The following is a 21,870-nucleotide window of genomic DNA, read 5'->3' as shown; positions in this document are numbered from 1 at the left end:
AAAATTATTCAAGTTATTAGTATTTTTTTAGCATTACAAAGCACACAATTGCTAAACTCTACCAACTAGTGATAGCTGGCTTTTCAACATTTTTTATGCTATATAGCTTTTCCCACATAAGAGAAAAAGCTCTGTCCAGATCATCTCGTACATTTTCTGTGTCACCCACGCGGCTTTTGACAAACTGTAAGAAAGACTTTTACGGATTTTTTTTTCTCTTGCCACTTTTTCTTAGATAACAGAATTGTTGAGGAAATGACTAAAGCTTGTCAAGTTGACAGACTCCTCCAGAGTTACACGGGACCTCTTGTCTACTTCCGTTGCTGTTCCACTTCTTTCCTGTCATTTTAAGCAAAGAGACAGGTCTCAATAAGTATAAAAAAATAATGTAGTTTCATGTCTTATAACAGCAGCAGCTCAGAGTAAAATTATGATGTGTTAGGTATAATTAATGAATCTCAAAACCCACCTGCTGTCAAGGTCTTCTGGAGATTATGACATTTTATAATCAGAAGATGATACTGAGAAGCCATGAACCCAAAGGTTTTAGTTAAAGAACTGTTTTTTTTTATTACAGCAAAGAAGCCAAACATTACAGACAAGAATAATTATGAACCATGAATATTAATGTCATACTTAGACTGGCCTCTCACCCAGACACCAGCTTCTTCCTCTCTTTTTTGGGGCAACAATATCCTAAGAAAAAAAAAAAAACTGTTCCTTTTATTTTTTTTTACTCAGTGTCCCCAAAGCCGAATAATTGAAGTTTTTTTTGTATTGTACATACTTTCCAAAAACACCAATAATATATATATTTTTAAAAAAAAGTATGGATACGCATCTTTAGTTTTCTGCAACTTTGTTGGGTCAGATCAGAAATCTGTAGAAAACGAAAACTGAAGGCTGATGTTCACTTCTTCAGTGAAAACACAGCATTTTTGAACACAAATGTTTATTCTTACATTTTCTTTTATCTACAATAGAACAAATGTTCTTAAATTGAACCCATCGTTACTTTCAGAAACAGGGTGGAACATTTGATCTTTTATTTACAAGAAAGTTCAATCTGTTAAGTTTGTAAAGCCTCAAAAGAAGCATTTTCATGGATTAAACACAACAAATGCAGGCTCAAGAAACTGAAAACACTGATCGTCCATAAGAACGCATTGAACAAAGCCCTGCTCGAGGTCAATGTCAAAAATGCTTGTTTCAGTTTGGAAATGGAAATGATTAGGCACAATAAATGTACATGTATTACAGCTCTCTGTGTTTCTTCAACTAAGCCTGTTGACATCACTCACTGTATGTTCAGCGATGATGTTAAACAGGACATAAGGATGAAGACAAACAGCTCATCCCAACTAAGAAGTTCAGGATGCAGGCCATTATCCAAGAAAACTCAAATGCACCGATGTTCTACTGACCACAAACAGAAAAGTGAGCTTTTACACAAAAGAAAAACAAAAAAGTATCTTTACTTTAAAATCTTAAAAAGAAAACAAAAAACGATACTATTGGATTTCACCTAAATACTGAATACTACTCCTAAAGCTTTAATACACAGCTTTCATCAGGGATTCTTAAACTCTTCTTCATGGACTCAAACTACTCAGATGCAATATCTGACATGATGATCCACAACAGGCTCAACAAATACTCCCATGATTCCATATGAAGACGACGAGTTTGTTCATCTCCATAAGCAGTTTAAGAAGCGCTGTTGGTGGAGTAAACATGGAATGAAAAATGATTGTTCTTACAAGCAATGCAATAAACAAACAATAAATACAAACAATGTGCTTCATCTGTATAGACATATTTACACAAAGTCTTTGGCTTATGAATAAACATCAGCTACAAAATAATAATATTCAAACAAAAAGTGTTGGCCACCAGTGCACAGAACAAATGACGCCTGGGGTCAGTTCACTTCCAAATCATTCCAGGCCCAAAACGAAAGCAAAACTATAAATCTGTGTGTTTTTGAAAATAGAGGAAACTGATTTCTTTTATAATTAAATTCTGCCTAAATGTGTTTTTTTTAATGAAGCTATGTTTGTGAACTGGATGAATTAAAAATGCATTGGGCCCAGCCCTAAAACAAACATAAATGTGATGGAAAAGTGGTCTATTTTACAATTTGGGATAGAAAAAGTACTTCAGCATTTATATTCAGTAGATTAGTACATGATACAACAAGAAGCAAAATGGAAAAAAAAACAAACTTGTAAACTCGTATTAATACAAAGGTAATTGTCTTCATATATATTCTGTTATCAAACAGTTTTGTGTAACTAATTTAAAATAGGAACAAAATTGGTGAAAGATCATGGTGCTAAACCTCAGAATTCACTGTGACATGACAATAACATGACAGTGCCCTAGAAAGAAACAAAAACATCCACAGAGTTTGACTGGGCTGTAACATTAGGTTTCTTGTTCTGGTACAAAATTACAGATCGCAAATATTCAGACATCACCATGATGAGATACTCAACACTGATGAAATACTCGGAAATCAGCGTGAAAATGGGAACATGGCATCACTTTAACTTGCAGTCCAACAAAATAAAAGTGGTTACAGCTTCGCAAAGGAAGGGAGACATCTACAGTTCACACTGAATACTGCAGCTGTAACAACACAAAGCATCGAGTTCGTGGGGAAGGGGTTTGTGGTTGAGAGGCTTGACATTTAAATTGGGGCTCAAAAACATACAGGACCCCGCTGGCACTCAAAACGCTGTACCATAAGCATAAAGATTCAAAAGCATTAACATCTTCTGCTGCAGTCCTCGTCATCTCACTCTTATTTAAAAGTCTGAAGATTTCCTTTTGCCTCACAACACTGTACAGAGCGGACTTTGATTGCACCATTTGTCGAGCCAAAAAAATAAATTGATGCTACAGAACACGACAGAGGGGAATTAGGACCAAGCAAAGGCAGAAGATCAAATACAAGAACAGAACAGAATATCTTCACTTTCCTGTGAACTTCTCTGCTCTTCTTAAGACGACTCAATGAACTCAAGAGCCAGATCGTAGCAGAACCGATATTGTTCCTGTGGGAAAATGGAAACAAATATTCAATAAACTTATAGTGCATGGAAAGACAAGTTTAGAAAAACTCAGTAAAATAAAAAGTTTGTGGTTTATTAAAACCACAGGTAGCATCATCAAAGAGCACACACAGCAGGCTAGGAAAAGGAATATACCTCCAAGTTGTAGCAATTCATAAGAAGTAAAACAGAAGTGATCTAGTTACTGGATGTACCTCAGCTTAGGGTCTGAATCTTTACATAAACAGGTAGAAAACCATTTAAATCAACAAAAGCTCCTTTGGTTCAATGAAAGTAATTGAACAAGCAGAAATTAACAAAGTAATAAATTAAGGCTACATTTAATTCAGATGGTCATAGGTAGGTTAATCACATATTATTGGTGTGCATGTGTATGTGTGATTCTAATATAAGAGCAACTTACGGGAGTATCCACCATGTTGGGTTTGCTGTTTCTCAGAGTCTTCACAGCGTGGAATACATCAACCACGTTTTGTCTCTTTGCCATCTCACACACAATGCTACTGGCACAGAATACTCCGCTACGCCCACCGCCATTTCTACAAAATACAGAAAATATTACATTCTGACCTCACAGACTACACAAAATGTTTCAGGTGTTGTTTTGGACCCTTTCATAGGGCACTTATTATGGTGTCTGGCACAAATTGCTACTTGCTATAAAAAAGACTTGTCCACCGAAGAATCGCTAAATCTGACTACTGTAAGCTTGAACCTGTCCTTTTAAAACTAAATGTAAAGATTTGATGTGCTGTTAACTTACAAGCAATGCACAATGGTTCTTCCTTCTCCCTCCTCTCCCTCCCGCTGCCACTGGTCGACCTGAAGTATCAATTTCAGGAAGGAGCGTTTGGATGCAGGAACGTCTCTGTGTCCGGCCCAACCGAGGTACTGGAACTGACGAACCATTAGGTAGCCTTCCTGTGGCTGGAATATTTTTAAAAAAAGACTGTCACACATAAGCAGATATTTTCTGGGGAATTTGGCAAAAGATATTGAGCCCAGTTAACATGAATCAAATCAGCATACTAACCCTGGTGAGGTTACAGACCCTGAAGAGTCTGCTAATGACGTCACAGTCCATCGAGCAAGACATACATTCAACCTGGACTGGACCATAACGCAGCATGCCCTCTTCTGGCCAGTACTGAGGACAACCCTATGTATGAACATAGATGTGAAAGAAAAAACAAAAAAAACAATTAAAATTAAGAAATCTTTTGAGGACATAACTTATGAACACAATTTCCCTTCTCTTGCTATATACTTTCTTGTCATTGGGGATTTTTTTCTCTATTATTCTAATGTTGGTAGCGTGGTTGAACATGTATATTTGTAGTTTGTGGGGCATTTATTATAATCAAAAGTGCTTTACCTGAGCCAAGTCGATCTCATTCAGCATCACCAGACTGGTACAGCCATAGTCATAAACTAGTCGCCAAAAGTCTTTAACTGTGCTGGGCAAAGGATGCTGGGTAACGATGAATGCCGCAGGTTGCCGGTAGCTCTGCAGGCCAGAGACAAAACTGATTATTTGAAATGTTTCTTTCACAGAAAAAGAAAACACACCATTATTAGACATCTGTCCCTGACATTTCTCTGTTGTTCTCTCTTCCACACACAATACAAGCAGCACAGTGTGTGAGATGGAACAGAAACACAATAAAAAGGGGAAATGTCTGGTCAGGTGATCATGCGGTGGGTTTAAACTGCCAGGGTCGGGAGCATGCAAACACATTTAGGCCAAATGTACTATTCACATTTAAAGGACTCAGTTAGCCTTATGTTCAGTTAGTTCAGCAGGTATACTTGAACAAAGATCACATCAGATAATGTAAAAATGCTAGCTACACTGACATGTAACTGACTATTGACTATTACTGTTACTGACATGATGAACTTACTGAACTGAAACTTAAATGAGCCCAACATTATTCTGGATGAGAATGAGCGATTACACATGGAACAGAAGCATGAATGACTTTGGTGGGTAATAAATCATGATAATGATGAGATTCTAGTGTCACAATGAAGTCTGTGAGTAAAACATGAAATCGGTCGCTGAAGCCATGAAACAAATCCAGTATTGGAGATTTGAAGTCATATCCCATTACCTGGAACTCTTCTGACAGCTTGGTTAGAGAGAGGCCAGAGGTAAGTGACTAAATTTGAAATATAAACATCTGAATCTCATTAGTTTTACACTGGCTGCAGCATTTTGTCCTCCAGCAGCTTTGCTGGAGAGAAGCCACATTTCGATCAAAAAAACATGTTTGTATTTCAATTTATTAATAACAGAAACTACTGACATACCTACAACCCACCCCTTACTGTGGTTTTTGTGCCTCTGACCAATTGAAAACGATCAAATAAACTGATGTCATCCTTACATTTCTGCAGAACCAAAATTGCTGTATTTTAGCTGATGGCATGTTTGAAACAGCCATGTCAACTGTTGCCAGAGCAATAAATTTTTTTTGTGGTGGCCAGAAAAGCTAGCGGTCGGTCTTTTTAGAACCTGGATTTGTCTCTAGCCTTCTGCTGCTAAAACCACAAACACAGCATCACACAAACAGGAAGGGGGAGTCTGTGTGTGTATATCTGTAGAAAATATATGCAAATGTTTCAGTTTTTTAATAAATTCTAGTTTTTAAAAGTCTGTATCATTTTCAACAGAAAAATTTGACTGCAGTTTGGGACAAAATAATACATTATTTAAAGATTTGTTGTTACTTTTCTTAATCATGTGTTAAAAGCAACACATCTCTTAAGTTTTTACACAACAATGTCTTATGAAAAGACCACACCATGACCCAAACTACTCCTGCTACATTAGTTGAAAATAACACAACCTTCCTATACAATATGTGCATTAGATAAGGCTTTGACTTACATCCATCAAAGCAGCATTGATGTAATTGCTGCTTTCTCCATCTATTGTGATGAGAAAGGGCAGGCATCTATCAGGAGGAAGGCCATCCATAAAGCGGTTCTTATCTTGGTTTCTAGGCAACAGTGCAATGCTGCAGTCTTCTGGCTGAGGCTGTGGAGTCACTGAGTTCAATGTCTGGCAACAAAGAAAAAAGGATGAATTTAAAATTAGTACACATCCTTAAGAAGCAGGTACATTCAAGTATAAGCATTGCGGAAAATGAACTGTTTAAAAAGAATTTTTTTTTTTTTTTGTTGAGCTTCTGACTGTTAAATGTGCTCTGGACAAACAAGTCGGACCCAGTTTTCAATGTTTGTTGTTAGTAAACAACCTGAAATGGGAAGAACTAAATAATCTAAGCATGTGAAGACAAACAAGTTTATAGTCGCTTTCAAGAGCATTCATATATTTTAAACTTTTATCATTTCATAAGATTAGGTGACAATTTGTCATCAATGTGGACAAATTGCTTTGCTTTACTTGTTCAGATTTGGAACTTGGAAGTTACTACTTTCCCAGCAAGACATTTGAAAAAATAAGATTATCAGAGGAAAATGTCATTATTAAGGATACTTTAAGAAGCAGAACTATAAACACAACAGTAAATGCTTACATGGGTTATTAAAATCAATCAGGCTACACAAATAATAGATGAAACAAATGTTTACTTGATAATAGCACTTCCTCCTAAATGTTTTTACTTCACCTCATGTTTCTAAACAGATAGAGCAAAAACTTAAAAGGTCTGTCATTAAAAGCAAAAAGATCCCAGTTTACCTGGAACTCATCCTTCAGGTGTGATGAGTTGGTCTGGGAGTCGATGCGAATCAACTCATAATACGCTGCTTTGAATTCACAAACTGGTATTGCTGTCTCTCCACATAGACAAGCCTCTAGGATGGCATCATGGATGAAGATATACTGCTCCTGTTCATGATTCAAACCACAGAACATTTAAATATTTAAAACAGGAAAGACATAGTAAATACTATAAAAGTGAAACAACCACACATATAAGACAAAAAAAGTTGAAGTGAAGGTGAAAGTGAGGATGAAGACGCTGTATGTGAATGAAGACTCATGGAAAATGGATTTATGGATGAGATGAAATGAAATTATGTTGTGGCTTTTCTTACTTTTGTGTCAATCTGCTCAGAAAAATGTATATTTTAAACTTTTTAAGCAAATAACAGATACTTTTTTGTATGAGGAGATAGCCAATGAACAGCTATGAACCCTTTAAGATATGACAGAATCTAAGCCTGTTGAACTAAAACAGGCTGACATTGAAGAAGTAAATCGTCTGTGGTGTATTTGATTTTAGCATCAAAAAAGCTTTATTCCAGGCACCTTTGGTCAGAATTTAACCATAACTATATTTATGTTCTAACTGTGATGAGGTGACTTGTGTATGAAAATTTTAGATATCTACCTACAGCTTAGCCATCTGTACCATGCTGGTGGCTGATTCTGCAGGTGAGGGTTTTCTTCTGTCTAAGCTAAGGAGAGGATGCAGATGGAGGATGGGTAATGCAGTCACCTCAGTCTGTACCATGTTGATCCTCCTGGAGCGGAGAGCTTTTACACAGTTGTAGATGTCGACGACTCCTTCTCTCTCTGCCATGTCCAACATGATGTCAATCACAATGAAACAGCCTGTGCGCCCTGCTCCAGCACTGCAGAAAGATGGATGGATGGTAAGTTGTATATTTAAAATGTCAAAATCAATATTCATTTTAATCTCTAGAAGTCCAGAAGGCATTCTAGTTTCAATGCTTAGACACACTTATTGGCCCTCATTGCAAAAATGCGTAAAATTATTTCCTCTTTTATTGCAGAACCATAATCTAACACAAAAAGAGTTCAGGAAGTAAATTTTCTGGAGTTGATGCTCTTGTGAAGTGCCTTGGTAAAACATTTTTGTTAAGTTTTTCCCAATTAGATTGTATCACTAAAATAAAAGGTTAATCTTTACCATGGTTATGAATAAGTGTGGCCAGCATTGTGTGTTTACTATGTAAAAATCTGCACGAATAGTCATACCTGCAGTGAACCACTATCGGCCCAGCGGACGGAGGGTTGGACATTTTGACTCTGCGGATGAAGGAAAGTAGTCCAGTGGCGTGATATGGAACGCCGTGATCAGGCCAGCCAGTGAAGTGGAATTGCTTGACCTCTCGCACCTCATTAAATCCACGCTGAACGAAAACAAATATGTTTTGTTAGTGTAGAAGCAGCAAGACACAGGAAGTTTTAGTAGCCAAGTAGACTATGGTTGAGCTATTAAACATAGATCCATGGTGGCATTGAGCTGAAAGTTTCAAGCTTCCTAGTGTTTAATTTAAAGCAAATTACCATATTAAAAAATATATATTTTTACATTTTCAATGCAGATAGAATACTGAAACACACAGGAGGCAAGATAATAAATTCAGGAGACTTTAGTTTCATTGTTAAATGATCTTCACGAGCTGAGGAAATTTTGCATAAAGTGTTATAAAGTCTGGTTTAAGTTTTAATTGGTCCCCGGAAACCTAAATACACTGTTTCCTTCTCAAATTCTCACTTCTAAAAATTTTACAGGGAAAGTTACACATAATAAAAAGTGAAAAGTGTCTAATAACATATGGTATTGACAACTGCATATATCATCATAGCAGCTCATAATTTCAAATTGGGGTGAAGAAGATAAAACACGTCTTACCCTCTCCAGGGTGAATGTGCGGACCACATATTCAGCCAAGGGTTCCACCTCCACAAAAGTCACTTTGAAGTCTCCGTATACCTCAGCATCATCTGGCCAGTACTTGTAGCACTTAACCTGGAAAAAGCAAACGTCAAGATTATGTCAGAAATGACAAAAACCGCCCTCCACGTGATAAGGTTTAGATGGCTAAAATAAAGTGTCGCCCTAAATAGATTAGATTCCAGTGCTGAAAAAAACATTTTATGCTGCTAAAGATTTGAGTGTAAAGAACAAAACAAAGCATTTTCAAATAATGTAACCTTGCTACACATGGTAAACAAAAGAAAAGGAGAAACTTACCCTTCCAACCTCCACCAGATTGGTTACCATAACAATGCAAGCCGACTGTTCCTGCCACACCATCCTCCAGAAATCATACACCGTCTCATGAACAGGACCTACACACAGACACAGCATTTCTTTAAAAACAAATAATATGTTTTGTGGACTGACATTAATCTTATGAAAAAAATTAACTGATGCATGTAGTTAAATTGTTTCTCTATCTTACCTTGAGTAGCTATGTAGTGACTTGGTCTTTGATATCCCTGAAAGCACAACACTAGTGTCAGTATGTTATGATAATATTTGGATTATTTACCACAAACCTTTGTTTTACTTGGCTGGGAGAAATATTTTTTACTGCCTTGACAAGACTTTCGTTAAGTTTTTTCTGCAGTTGAGCATTACTGTAAGGGGCTGGATGTCTTTTTAAAGTCCTCATTGTACTATTTATATTAGTTTTACATCTAATTATTACTTTGCTATGTCGTTACAATACAACTGTTACGTCATGCACTCCAATCAGTCCAATGAAAACCATAACCAGGTTTTCAGAAGTTGAAAAATTAGGTCAATGCACAGAGTTTCAAGATACATAAAAATCTGAAGAAAGATGGCAGGTGGGCAAGATGAAGTGACAACTTTCATGCAGCAGAAGCCCCAGCAACTCAAGGATCTGCATCGTCTTTTGATGCATATCAGGACAGTTCAATGCATGGATGTGTAGGTGGACTGGTGTCATAAAGTTGAAGGGCGTGAATGAAAGAATCTACAGTGATACTTACATCCCTGTACAGCCAAATCTACAGCCCAAGCCACAGGCAGAAAGAACAAGTGGAGGAAGGAAAGAAAGAAAGCACAACAATGTCAGTGGGTGTCAATCAGAACAAAAGCTGTATTGACATAATGGAAGACCATAAACATGCAAAACAGTGGTCTAAGAGTGCAAATTAGACTGAATAGAAAAGACACTGCAACAGCTACAGTATATTAGCTGTGTCAGAAAGGATTGGAGAGTGTCTATACTATTCAAACTAATTTCTGTTTCTTTTTAGTTATAGCATGCATCTAAATGATAGTAAATTATAGTACAGAAAGGCATGCTGGAAGCGTTGTAAAAGCATGACATGATTAAAAGACATACACATGTGTAGAAGCAAGAACTGGAAAAAAAGGTAGAAGATGGAAATGATTGACAGATCCAAATCATGCTACCAAGCAACAGTTAAATGGACCAGCAGATGATTCAAAATAAATTGAATATGGATAATGCAAGTTCATCTGTTTACACTTTGAATATAATGTTTCTAAATCAGGTTTACATGTTTTAATAAGTGTGGTATGAGAAGCTGTGAGTACATAGAAGCTAGCTGCATTTGGTTAGCTTTGGGAAAGTCAAATACTAAAACCTGAAAACACATAACCAGGATTTGTACAAGGTTTTCAAAAACAACCAATGTCAATAGTCACATGTAAGCCCCACAAGTTCCTACATTTTACAATTTTTATTATTTAATAAAGGGCATAAAGATAAAGATTTTTTCTTTTCTTAAACCAGCTACATCACATCCCTATGTTGCAGTATATTGTTGTTCACATTTCCCACCTGTGCACAAATGATTAAACGTTTTACATTTAAATAATGGCAAAATTGTCATTTGTTATGTGTAGAAAGGATGTGTTAATGGATGAACTAATCTTGAAATAAGACAAAAGAACAAACATCTTTGAAAAACACAGAAACTGCATGTGTGGGGTGATTTTGGCACTGCAGGATGCATAAAATGGTTTGATGGATGACTGATAGACGCAATAAAGGTATATAGGCCTGACATACGAGCGAGGGAGTGTGGTTTCGTTGGTTTCGTTGGGAGCCAATAGTAGCATTCGATGTGTTTCCACTTACATCGATGTAGTTGGCGTTGATGTAGTCAGAGGACGGGTCGTCTTCTATGGGCTGCAGAATAACCCTTGAATGATCATCTAGAGACAGAAAATAAGACATTGCATTGATTGAGTAAAATCTATTATAAATTAAATTTACAGCAATAAAAATGAGAAAATGGAGACAGTGTTTCATTATGACTTTTGGTTCATAATTTTTTAAACCAAATTGGAAATTGAAGTGATTCTGGGCTAAACATCAGATTTTAACTGAAAAATTATGGTGCAGAAAGACTATAACGATTTTAGTTTTTTAAGTTCTTTAAAAATGAATAGCTTAAAAACTAAGCTCTTAGTTTTTCAAACCACTCAAAACCAGAGACTCAGGTTTTGATTTTACTCATCTCAATTAATTCAAAAGCCAAATACGTGTTCTTAGTACTTGTCACTTAATATTTCTTTTGTTTTATTTCATCCTCACAAATTTGCAATTTATGTTCCTAAAGGTACAGCAATGAATTTTGCATACTTACAAGCTATAATGTTTCCATAGCGATTTTTAGTCCGATTCTGCTCTTTCTTTGCCACATCCCAAGTTGCTGACTGGCCCTCAAAGAAACTCTGAATCACAAACAACAGAAAGGAAAGTTTATAAGTTATGCATCATTAAATATAATAAAACTAGATAACATGCAAAACACAGCATTAAAAAATGCAGTGAATACTTGGCTATCTTAATGCGTGCAAATTTTCATAATTTCTATTAGACCGTAAAATTGTTTGCGGTTCTTGGACTGAATAGTTAACAATATTACTTCATATTCTTCCTTGAAGCCATAGCTGTCAGATGTTTTCATGAGGTTGATGTGCTGCAGAAGGTCAGCCACTCTGATGGCGGGGTGCAGCTGTCCTGTCTGATAAGGAGACTCTGTTCCTTCACAGTGATAGCGAGGAACATCCAGAAGCCTGCTATTCTCGGCTGCAGAAGCACTGTGGTTTTCATCTGCAAGCAGAGAGAAAGAGCCAAAAAAAGTTAACAGAAGCTAGATTTTGAATAATCAAACACATGGCTTTATAATTTCTACATTATGATTCCTAAAAGCATTTGATTTTTATTCATTTTGATGCAAAATATTTTATCTAAAGTTATCTAAAGATAAGTATCAGAAAAAGGAACCTGAAAAAAAAAATACAAAGAATTATGTATTTCATATTTAAAATTGTTCTATTAAGTGTGACACTTTATTCTGATATAAGAAATCAGTTTTCTTAAACCAAACAACAAACAAACACGGGTAATTTTTTTTCTTATTTACTCACCTGTGATTGGAACTACATGTAAATGCAGCATAAAAGGAAAAAGAGCAACACAGTTCATTCATACTTTCTTAGTCATTCAGATTGAATTCTGATCTGTTTGCAAGAAATTCACAAATCTATGCACAATGGATGATACAAAACAAACAAGACTGAAATAATGAAAAATTTTAACATGCAAAATAGTGTTCACATAAACTGGAAATATATTGAAAAAAAAATGTCCTTTTGCTTGAACGCCGCTACAGTGCCACCTAGTGGAAATGTACTTAACCTTTCATTTCATATAAACCTCTGAAACCTACTTAGAGTAAATTAGTTTTTCTGGGTTTATTTCTTGACATCAATACTCCTATTTGACTTTGAAGATTGTAAAGTACATAGTTACTGAGAAATGAATTGATCTCAATGGCTGATTTTGTAAAACATCCAGGAGAGAAAACAGTTGGTAATGACCTAATAATGGCTTAACATTATTAAAACCAGTAATAATATCTTGGATTGCTAAAATATTAGATTAGCAATCCAAGATATTGCTAATGCAACATATTGGATTAGCGAGATATTGCAACACATCCGCACCTCTTGTTTATTAACAGACACTGTTTATTTAATCTAGCGGATGCTTTTCTCTACTCTGAGGACATGTTAGCTCATTACTGACTGTTAAAGTTTAGTTAAGTTGTCGTCCGGCCAGTTTACAGTAAACCTGACCTGACAGTGTGTCTTAATTTACTACTTCCTGCTACTTCATCCTCCACTGTGAATTGATTGGCTAAGACAGATTGGAACTGCACCCTTCACTCCACATTAGAGGCAATGGACCAGTTAATTAACACAGTTTGGTGGCTTTGTGGTAGTAGAAGCATTAAGGTTATATCAGAACGGCACATCATGCGACAGTGTCAACACCACACAAATAAGCACATTGGGAGTGCAACACCACAGCTGCAGCAACACCCACATTGGAAAAAAGCTAAAAATTTCATAATTTAAGACTTTTAGACCAAAATAACCCTGGAGAGTTGCATCTATAAAAGGCACTCAAAAAATTCACTGAGCAGTAACCTTTCAAACAAAGATGTAGAGGTGTCACAGATTTATTCCGCTGTCATTTTTCACTGATGATGTGATAAATTTTTGTCCGTTTTTGAGTACAAAGTGGTCTTTTTGTGGATGTAGAAAGATTTCCGAGGAAGATAGCTGGTAATTACTGTGAATATCAATATCTCTCAGCAGGAAGCAAAAACCATGTTTGGAGCTGGAAGTGATTGAAGATGAACACCGGATAATGACTGAAATGTTTGACTGCTGGCCAAATACAAATTGGTGATAGGTGTCGAATCACATAAAAGATGACCATGAAGCTCTTTTAATCTTTGACATTTCACACTAACTTTGACAATTATATGATACTCCAATATGAAAAAAAACTTACATAAGTATAATACTAATTGACCTTTGGTATAAAGAATAAAAATATTTTCAGAATGTAAACTTTGAATAAATCAATCTATCAGGGACACAAGAATAAATGGCAGATGTTTAAGTATTGAGCTTTTTTTTTTTAAGGGAGAATTTAACTATGTCCAACAGGTAATTAATGGTGCACAGGGACAAAAATGTCAGGGCAACAAGCATATGGGATGGATGACAACAGTTGGTGAGTTCTAAAGGGTAAAATGTTGGTAGATAAATGGGACAGTCAATAACTTCCAAAGTCTCACCTAACACTGCAGTAGGAACCAGAGGATCGTTGGGCACTAAGGAAGGAAACAAGGTGTGAAAGTAATTTAAAATGTCTGACTTTTAAATGTCTGTGAGGGCTAAATTATTCTCTACTTACTTGAACTGAGGTTTATCTTATATAAACATATGGACTCAACATCGAGTTGACAACTATTTAGTCACAGCAAGTTTTTCAATTTTTAACTTAGATCTCAACTATAATTGAAAAGTTAATTCCTTTTAGTAATTTGGTGTAGAATTTGAAAAGTATACATTACATAGATCAGCTAGATCAGAATGTAATTCTGGTATATATGGATGTGTTGATATAACTTAATTCTGGACACAACTTATAACTCTTAGAATGACAAGCCTGCACTGGCATAGATAGTGAAAAAAATAGATAGATGAAAAGACTCATTTCAAAGAAGACAAAGTGTGAATTTAAAAACCTACATCTGTTGTTGTAGTTATGGGAGTCCATGAATGTCACAGCCATTGGATCCTCTCCATGCAGAGTGGACTGATCTGCATAGCTGCGGTCCATTGCATTCACCATGTGTGTCATTTCCTGTCTCGTTGTTCCAATGGCATCCTTTCGTTTTTTAGCCAGTTTCCTGTTTGAAGAACAACAAAACCCGGTCAGTCATTATTAACAATTACAGAGCAGCACTGTGTCTGCAGACCCCAACGTTTAACAAAAAAAAAAAAAGATTTAAAGATTTAGATACTGTATATTAAATGGTTATACAGAATGTGCTAATTAGACAGAGAGGGGGGAGAGAGGGGGGGCTGCTCGCTGCTAATCCAAGATGCAGAGTTTAGAGCCAGTGCTGAGGGGAAGCACGAAAAGAAGCAGGGAGCAGAATAAAAGCAAGGAAGAGGAGAGGAAAGACCAAGCAAGGACAGTAGGAGTCAAATTAAAGGAAACCACAGAAAATCCTCATTGTCCAAGTACTATCATCAGATCTTGTCATTGAACTCAACATGATAACTCTACGTTTGTTTTCACTGAATTTTAACCATTGTCTGGTTTTCTTTAAGTAACTGAAGCAAAAGCCAAGTTTTAATAAATAAACTAGTATACACTCAACGGCAACGACCCCATGAAACAGAATTAGGACAACTAATTTCTGTTGTTTTACTCTGCAGTTTTCCTTGAGACTTTTTGTTTGTCTTCAATATAAAAAATTATTTAAATGGCTGAGACAAGGCACAGTTTAAAATTGCAACACTACGGTATATTTCTCAAAGTGTTGCATCATTAAAATGGAGGAAACTTAACATAAGGCACCTCAGAAGCAGAGCATCTCATAGGATGCAGAGTCCTCATGAATCTAGATCCATAGATGCATTAGTCAAAGCAACAGCTGGACAAATGAACAAAGGTTCTTTATATGTTAAAGTGAAGTTGGTTATTTTCCAAAAAATAAATGCAAACATGTTCACCTTAAATCAGTTTTTTGATAAGAGAGTATGTCATTAAATGCCTTTGCATCCCACTTTTTAAAAGCACATAGTAAAAAAAAACAAAAACAAACAAAAAAAACATTTAATTTGTGTGATCTTTTATATAGCAAATACAGCACTGTACAAATTTTAGCCTTAATTATCTTATTTGGCACCCCAATGCAGCAAAAAGAAGTTATATTCCAACTAGTAGTTGGCCAGTTTAATATGCTCTCAATGAACATTATATATATTCATATAAAATTATGACACAGGGAAAGAAATGCTGCTTAAGAAATAAAAAAACAAACAAAAACAAATGACTGATTAATGAAGAACCAAACTAAAAGTTCAACCCAGTGACAATATTCATTGTTTGATAGACGAAGCTTTTACATGTTTTGGAGGGAAGTTGTTGTTCTTCTATCTGATCGTAGAAATCCATCTGTGACTGTTGTCAAACTGATGCAATACACAGTTATTTTCCACAAGACCTTTTGTGGTCAAAAGGTGTTTTACCTTCTGACCACAATACACCAAGTTAACCTTTCAGATCAAAAACAGAGACTCGGAAATTTAGCAGAAGTAGAAATTGGAATAATGACCAGGTTTGGCTGTTTGTGTTTTAATTCCATTTGAACTCACATGAAAGAATAAGTACATGAGAATAAATATGCTTATATTATAATTTATACTACATACCCAGCTATTGAAGAGGATGTGATTCAGTGAATACAGTTTACACCAGATATCTACCTTACACTGCATGTATAAACATTTTAGTTTTGTCTCACCTAAATTACAAAAAAAACAAAACTATTTTAGCAATTTTTTTCTTTAAGTAGTAATATTTACATACAAATTATAATTGTTCATGTATTATACCAAAAACTTGCAATTCATTTACTAACAATAAATATGTAAAAGTGAATTAAGTTAACGGAAATAAAAGATAAAAGATTGTCAGACAACAGTCATCAGAAAAAGAATTGATGACTATATCAAAATAGAATGAAAATACCACATTTTTATTATTTTAAGTTTGTGATTAAATTCTGTGCAGTTCGATTTAAATAACAATAACAATGTCACTGCATTTGTTTGTTGCAGTCACTGTTTCAGGTTGTAGTGATGAAACACATATCAAACGTTTAAAACTCTTAATCTTTGTTCTCCAGTTATATTGCCACTTCGATATTTTTTTTCACCAATTACTGTTTCTGGATCCGTTTTGGTCGCAGAAAGTGATGGACAATGACAAACAAAGAGCGAAGAACCCACAACAACAGAAAGAGAGCCATTAGGAGCTACCAACACAAAGTCCAAAGGTCCCGCAAAGGAAGCTAGTTTGCTGAAATCCAAATGTTGAGACGTTTTATTGTGATACCTGTGACTTGATGGACAGATGGGTGACCACATGACTACATGCACACAAAGAGCTACCAGTCACAAGTGCAGCATTCTTTTTTCAACTAACACTCTTAGGTCAGTGTTGTCCTGGTTTATCGCTGACTTTAAGCCTGCTTTGGAGCAACTTTGGAGCATGTAGAGGACACCAGGGGCAAGGTCAATTCTCAATCATTTTAGTCCTTTTTATACATTCTAGCACTGCTAGAGATTCAACACTCATGTAATTGTAATTTCTTTCTTTAAAAGCACCAGAGCGATTTGCTAAAAAACTAAATAAATATATATATAGTATATGCATAAGCAACAAAAATAAAAAAAAATCAGCTGAAATCCTGAAATGACTGGCATGAAAGCGAACTGACCCACACCCTGGCAAAGGCGTCAATGAGGATGGTTTGGCTGGTTGGTTAGGTCATAGCTGACAATGTGTTTTATCTTGAAAAAAGTATACTGCATCTTTAAAAATAACAACAACTAGCCACTAAAAAAGTTTGCCCAGTAAGATAGCAGCAGCTTGGTGAGCTGGTTGTTGATTGGTTGTTTACTTACAGGTAATAAGAGTATGAATAGTAGGTCCTCCTGGGGTTGAGAGCCAATCAGAAAGCAAAAAAAACAAATGAGACACAAGGGAATATGCAAATTAGGACAAAACTGTCCTGTCTCAACCAGTGACAACAGAAACAGAGGAAAACACCCTTTCACTAATAAAACATGCAACGAGGAGCCATTACAGCTATGGATCGTTTTAAAAAAGGAACAGAATAAAAAAATAAAAATTAAAAATTCAAATTAATTAATTAAAAAACCTAAAACCAAAGTTTAGAGCTATGACAAGCGCTAAAACTGAGAAAGGAACTACCAGAACAAAAACGATCAACCTATTTACATGTAGCCTTTCGAAGTGAAATTCAAAAACAAGCATGCAATGTTCTGAACTATTTTTAACTGTAACTGGACTGAATTACCCTCATAAAATATTTATCCTTCATCAACCAATAACCTTTATTTTAACTGTCACTCCTATAAATGTTCAGTTAAAGCTGATGCAAACCTATCCAATCAATAATACCCAGTAGCTCGTCTCCTGTAAAACAAGCATGATGTCACTGCAAAGTCATCATGTCCCACTATTTTAAAGATGCAGTATTGCTCAGTGCTGTCGTAAAGGTTTAATGACAATGACGATTGATCTCCCCAGAAACTTTCATCAAACAAAAAACAAGCAAATAATAATTTCTCATGAGACAAATATTAATAATAATAATGAAAAAAAATAGTATTTGTTTCAGATTTTTCAAACATTCCTGAAAGTGCAAAGTTTACACAATATCGTACACAGTGGTTTTATCAGTCAGTGCAAAATTACAAACTTTCAAATGAAATGTAGAGTAGAACATGTATCATTTGATGGGGAAAGCAGTTTTCTTTTCTATCACAGATCAATGATTATTGTTATACAGCTACACATTATATAATAAGTAGGAACACAATAAATGTAATGCTGTAATGCTTTTAACACATCCAAGGGTAAAAAAGATTAAATAATTACCGGTACATATTTTATCAGCACGTTTTTGTGTACAATATACAATTTGCTTTTTGAGTAATACTCAATACTTGTGCTGTATTCTTTAAGCTGAATATCACATGTTATCAGTTGCAATTAGATTTTCAAACATAGGCTACTGCATGACAGCTGGCTCACATAAATTCATTAAGCAATTTAGAATAAAAATAAGGAGGCTGGGGTTGCAAGAGGAAAAGTTGTCTAATGATGAGAGGTCATTATGCTTCATGTTTCAGTGTTTAATTGTTTTCAATTTCTCAAGTGAGATCGTGATTAGCAATAATTGAGAGAATCTATTCCTGGATGCTCTGGAAAGACTCCTGAGAAGTGGTACAGAGAGGGTGACGCAGAGAGCACTGCAGATGATCTTGGTTTATGAGTCTAGGAAATATGCATGGCGACATTTCTAATATTTTGCATTGAACTGCAAAGAACACTGAATTTTAATGAAAACATTAGGAAACAATTATTTTATTTTAGCATATGTATGCATATGACTAATACATTTGGAACGAAAACTCCAAAAAGTGATCCCTGAAAAGCAGCTAAGTTGAATATGACAGGAAGTTGGAGGTGCTTTCTCTCATTGGCTTAGCAACCTGTCCACAGTATGTTTTTCTTATGTTCATAAAAGTTTTGAGATTAATTTCAGTTTTTAGTGCAAGTAGCATCAACAGCACTGTTAGCAAATTAGATTTTTTTAAAAATAAATCATGTATAAGTAAATACAGGTGTCTTACTTGAAGTGAATATTTAAGAACAATTGATTTTTAGTGTTTATCATTGTGAAACAGTGCATTCTAGAAACATTGAAAGTTAGATTTTATTCAGTTAATAGCTCAAAAATTAATAAAGAATAATTATTATAAATATTGCTTATAAATTTAATGTTTATATAAATTATATAATCTCTTTTCAACAGTCATATACATTTCATGCTGATATAAATTAGTAAGTTCTATGTGAAAATGCCAATTCGTCAGTATCTGCATCCAGCCACCACATGGTGGAGCTCTGCACCAAGTTAACACCAGTCAGAACAAACTGTTACAGAAAGCATAAGATTGTCGCAGATTACAGCCAGAAAATGTTGAAGATGATTTGTTTTCTCTTAAAACAAACTTTGCTATACATCAAGTATTTCTTATCATCAGTCTACTTTGCCAAAACCTAGTTCTCTGTGCACAAGTGACCTAGGTTTCACTGCTTCAACCTCTACAAGCCTTTATTAAATTTGTGAGGGCTGATTTGAGAATTTGATCAGTTTTCACATCTTTTGTTATTCATCATTTGTCTCAGGTGCTTAACCAGAAATTTCCAAGCCAGAAATCTGAAAACTAAGTGTTTTCACACAAACTTCAGAAAACAACTCTCCATCAGCCTTAAAGGAACCTTCAGTAAGCAAACCAACCGTGTCTGAGGGGAGATCAATATTTGTGATGGATGGATGAGAGATGGTGCCACTACAACAAATACTGGAACAACAGTCAACAAGAGAAGGGATTCTGGTGAGTGCTTGTGTCTGTGTGGTTTTGCATTTGCATGGGTGCTGGTGCGCACTTTCATTATTGGTGGTTTGTCGTTTATGGTCTCCACAGAAAAAAGAAAAATAATCCATCCGATCTGATTTAGTGGATGTGGTGGGGCTATAACTCACCTCTTCTTGAGCAGCAGGATGGCCACCAGAACCAGCAGAATTAAAACAAGAACACCGGCACTTATTCCAGCGATTTTCACCACTCGATCTGTTTGTTTGGCAGGGTCGGGGATGACTTCAGGTTCTTCTGTTGCACCTGGTCAGATTAAAATTTTAACAACAGTTACTGAAATGAATAAATATATGAAAACATTTGAGACTCATTCGCTCTTATGGAAAGACACAGATATATATGACATTAAAATAAAATTGAAAAGCTTGAAGGTGTGTAGAATTGAACTAATCTAACTAAATAACTAAAACAAAATTAATCTTTTGTACACCTGCTTGTGTTTTGTGCGCTGGAACATTGCTCTCAGGCTGTAGGGTGGTTAAATAATGTAGAAAAATCCTGACACTATTTTTAACTATTTACACAACCAGACATCTCTTGCTGTCGAAGCATACCATCTTACAATCCTATGAATAATCTCTGTTTTCTCTGAAGCTGTCGCTACAAAATGCCAAGCAGCAGGAAAGCAGTGGGAGTGACGGGTCGGGGGGAAGCAGCGACACTTAAAAATAGAAGAGTTTTTTCATACTTATGCTAAAGATCAGATAAATATTGAGTTTGTATAAATTAATTTTAGAGAAATACCAGACAATTATAAATAGAATTTAACTATAACTTATGAAGTGATAGGCATACATTGTTTGCACAAATATTAGACAAATCTTGTTTTTGAAGATCGGTTTTGCTAATCACCAACGGCAGTGCTCTAGGTTAGTGCAAAATGTACATAAACCTCAAACATGAATGTTGAAGAAAGTGCAACTGAGGTTTTGACTTCTAAACTGGCAAAAACCCTATCCAACCAGATCATTTTTAATAATACCAGCTGCATATCAGTACCACATCTCCACTTTGCTGGTGTCTGAATCGAAGTGAACCTCTGTGCCGGGTTGGAGTTTGTGATCAACATACTCACTGATAATTATGTTTATGGTAAATTTGGGAAGAACTTCGTTATTCTAACCAACTAACATAAAATGAGCAAAACCAACCTGAAATACCTAATGTGCTTTTAGAAAGGAGATTTTTTAGTCATAGGAAAAAAGTATCAAGCATTTAACCTCTTTATTTAAACTGAAACAAGGTGAATAAATCGGTCAGTGGCTGCAATCTTCAAACCTACATTTTGAACTGTGTAAATACAACACCAGGGAAGACAAAATATGTTCATTGTGAAGAATATACAGAACGTCACCAAATTAATATGACAGATTAAAGTTGAAATTTCACCCTCAAACACCCAGAAATGCTACTGTAAATTTTAGGCCAAAGCACATTAAAGATGAATTGAGGCAAACAGGAAAACTTTCCTTTGGTGTGACGAATTCAAATTTAAAATGCCATGAAATGAGAAGTACAACAAAGAAGGCCCGGAGCTGCAGCATTGTACTTTTGAAGTAAAGTTAAAAGGAAAGTTATTTGTTTTGTAGAAGCTTTAAAAGATCTTTCTAAAAACAACTATGTCTACTAGTTTAAAGATTATCTTTTTTGTTTGTTTTCCAATATATATTTTTAAATGTTTCAAAAATAAAAAAATAAAAAAGGCTGACATTCAGTTATTTTATTAGATATTTTATTCAATGTCACTGCTCTGATTTGGAGAAGTGCATTGTATAAATAAACATTTAAAAGGCAGGTCTTTCAGATTTGACTCTTGACAAAGTCACCCATAAACACAGATTATATTGACAGTGGTTTTTATAATTCAGCTTTTGTTGAAGTCCCATAAAAAGACAGCCATAGTGCATCATTTTGTCCCTTGCCTACAC

At 35.3% G+C, this 21,870-nt stretch overlaps 1 protein-coding gene across 16 annotated transcripts in view; it reads right to left on the bottom strand.

The window, feature by feature from the left end:
- Window positions 1-544: 544 nt before the first annotated feature.
- The window catches only part of ptprk (protein tyrosine phosphatase receptor type K), a 106,705-nt gene continuing 85,379 nt past the window's right edge, over window positions 545-21,870 (bottom strand). For 2 of the 16 annotated variants that reach the window (XM_028039885.1, XM_028039880.1), the window contains 22 exons: window positions 20,050-20,185; window positions 17,375-17,404; window positions 14,423-14,583; window positions 13,966-14,001; window positions 12,242-12,253; window positions 11,737-11,924; window positions 11,455-11,542; window positions 10,875-11,020; window positions 9,823-9,840; window positions 9,267-9,303; window positions 9,056-9,153; window positions 8,714-8,830; window positions 8,053-8,207; window positions 7,550-7,685; window positions 6,787-6,936; window positions 5,971-6,144; window positions 5,192-5,209; window positions 4,453-4,584; window positions 4,111-4,236; window positions 3,841-4,004; window positions 3,481-3,616; window positions 545-3,059 (listed from right to left, as the gene is read on the bottom strand). In XM_028039885.1, the coding sequence (XP_027895686.1) occupies window positions 3,006-3,059; window positions 3,481-3,616; window positions 3,841-4,004; window positions 4,111-4,236; window positions 4,453-4,584; window positions 5,192-5,209; window positions 5,971-6,144; window positions 6,787-6,936; window positions 7,550-7,685; window positions 8,053-8,207; window positions 8,714-8,830; window positions 9,056-9,153; window positions 9,267-9,303; window positions 9,823-9,840; window positions 10,875-11,020; window positions 11,455-11,542; window positions 11,737-11,924; window positions 12,242-12,253; window positions 13,966-14,001; window positions 14,423-14,583; window positions 17,375-17,404; window positions 20,050-20,185 (2,312 nt within the window). In that variant the 3' untranslated portion in view covers window positions 545-3,005. The remainder of the gene's footprint in view (window positions 3,060-3,480; window positions 3,617-3,840; window positions 4,005-4,110; window positions 4,237-4,452; window positions 4,585-5,191; window positions 5,210-5,970; window positions 6,145-6,786; window positions 6,937-7,549; window positions 7,686-8,052; window positions 8,208-8,713; window positions 8,831-9,055; window positions 9,154-9,266; window positions 9,304-9,822; window positions 9,841-10,874; window positions 11,021-11,454; window positions 11,543-11,736; window positions 11,925-12,241; window positions 12,254-13,965; window positions 14,002-14,422; window positions 14,584-17,374; window positions 17,405-20,049; window positions 20,186-21,870) is intronic. The other 14 variants (XM_028039882.1, XM_028039889.1, XM_028039883.1 and 11 more) reach the window with 14 other exon arrangements.

The sequence above is a fragment of the Xiphophorus couchianus genome, chromosome 15, assembly GCF_001444195.1.
Source record: "Xiphophorus couchianus chromosome 15, X_couchianus-1.0, whole genome shotgun sequence".
NCBI lineage: Eukaryota > Metazoa > Chordata > Actinopteri > Cyprinodontiformes > Poeciliidae > Xiphophorus > Xiphophorus couchianus.
This window is presented reverse-complemented; position numbering and strand designations above follow the sequence as displayed.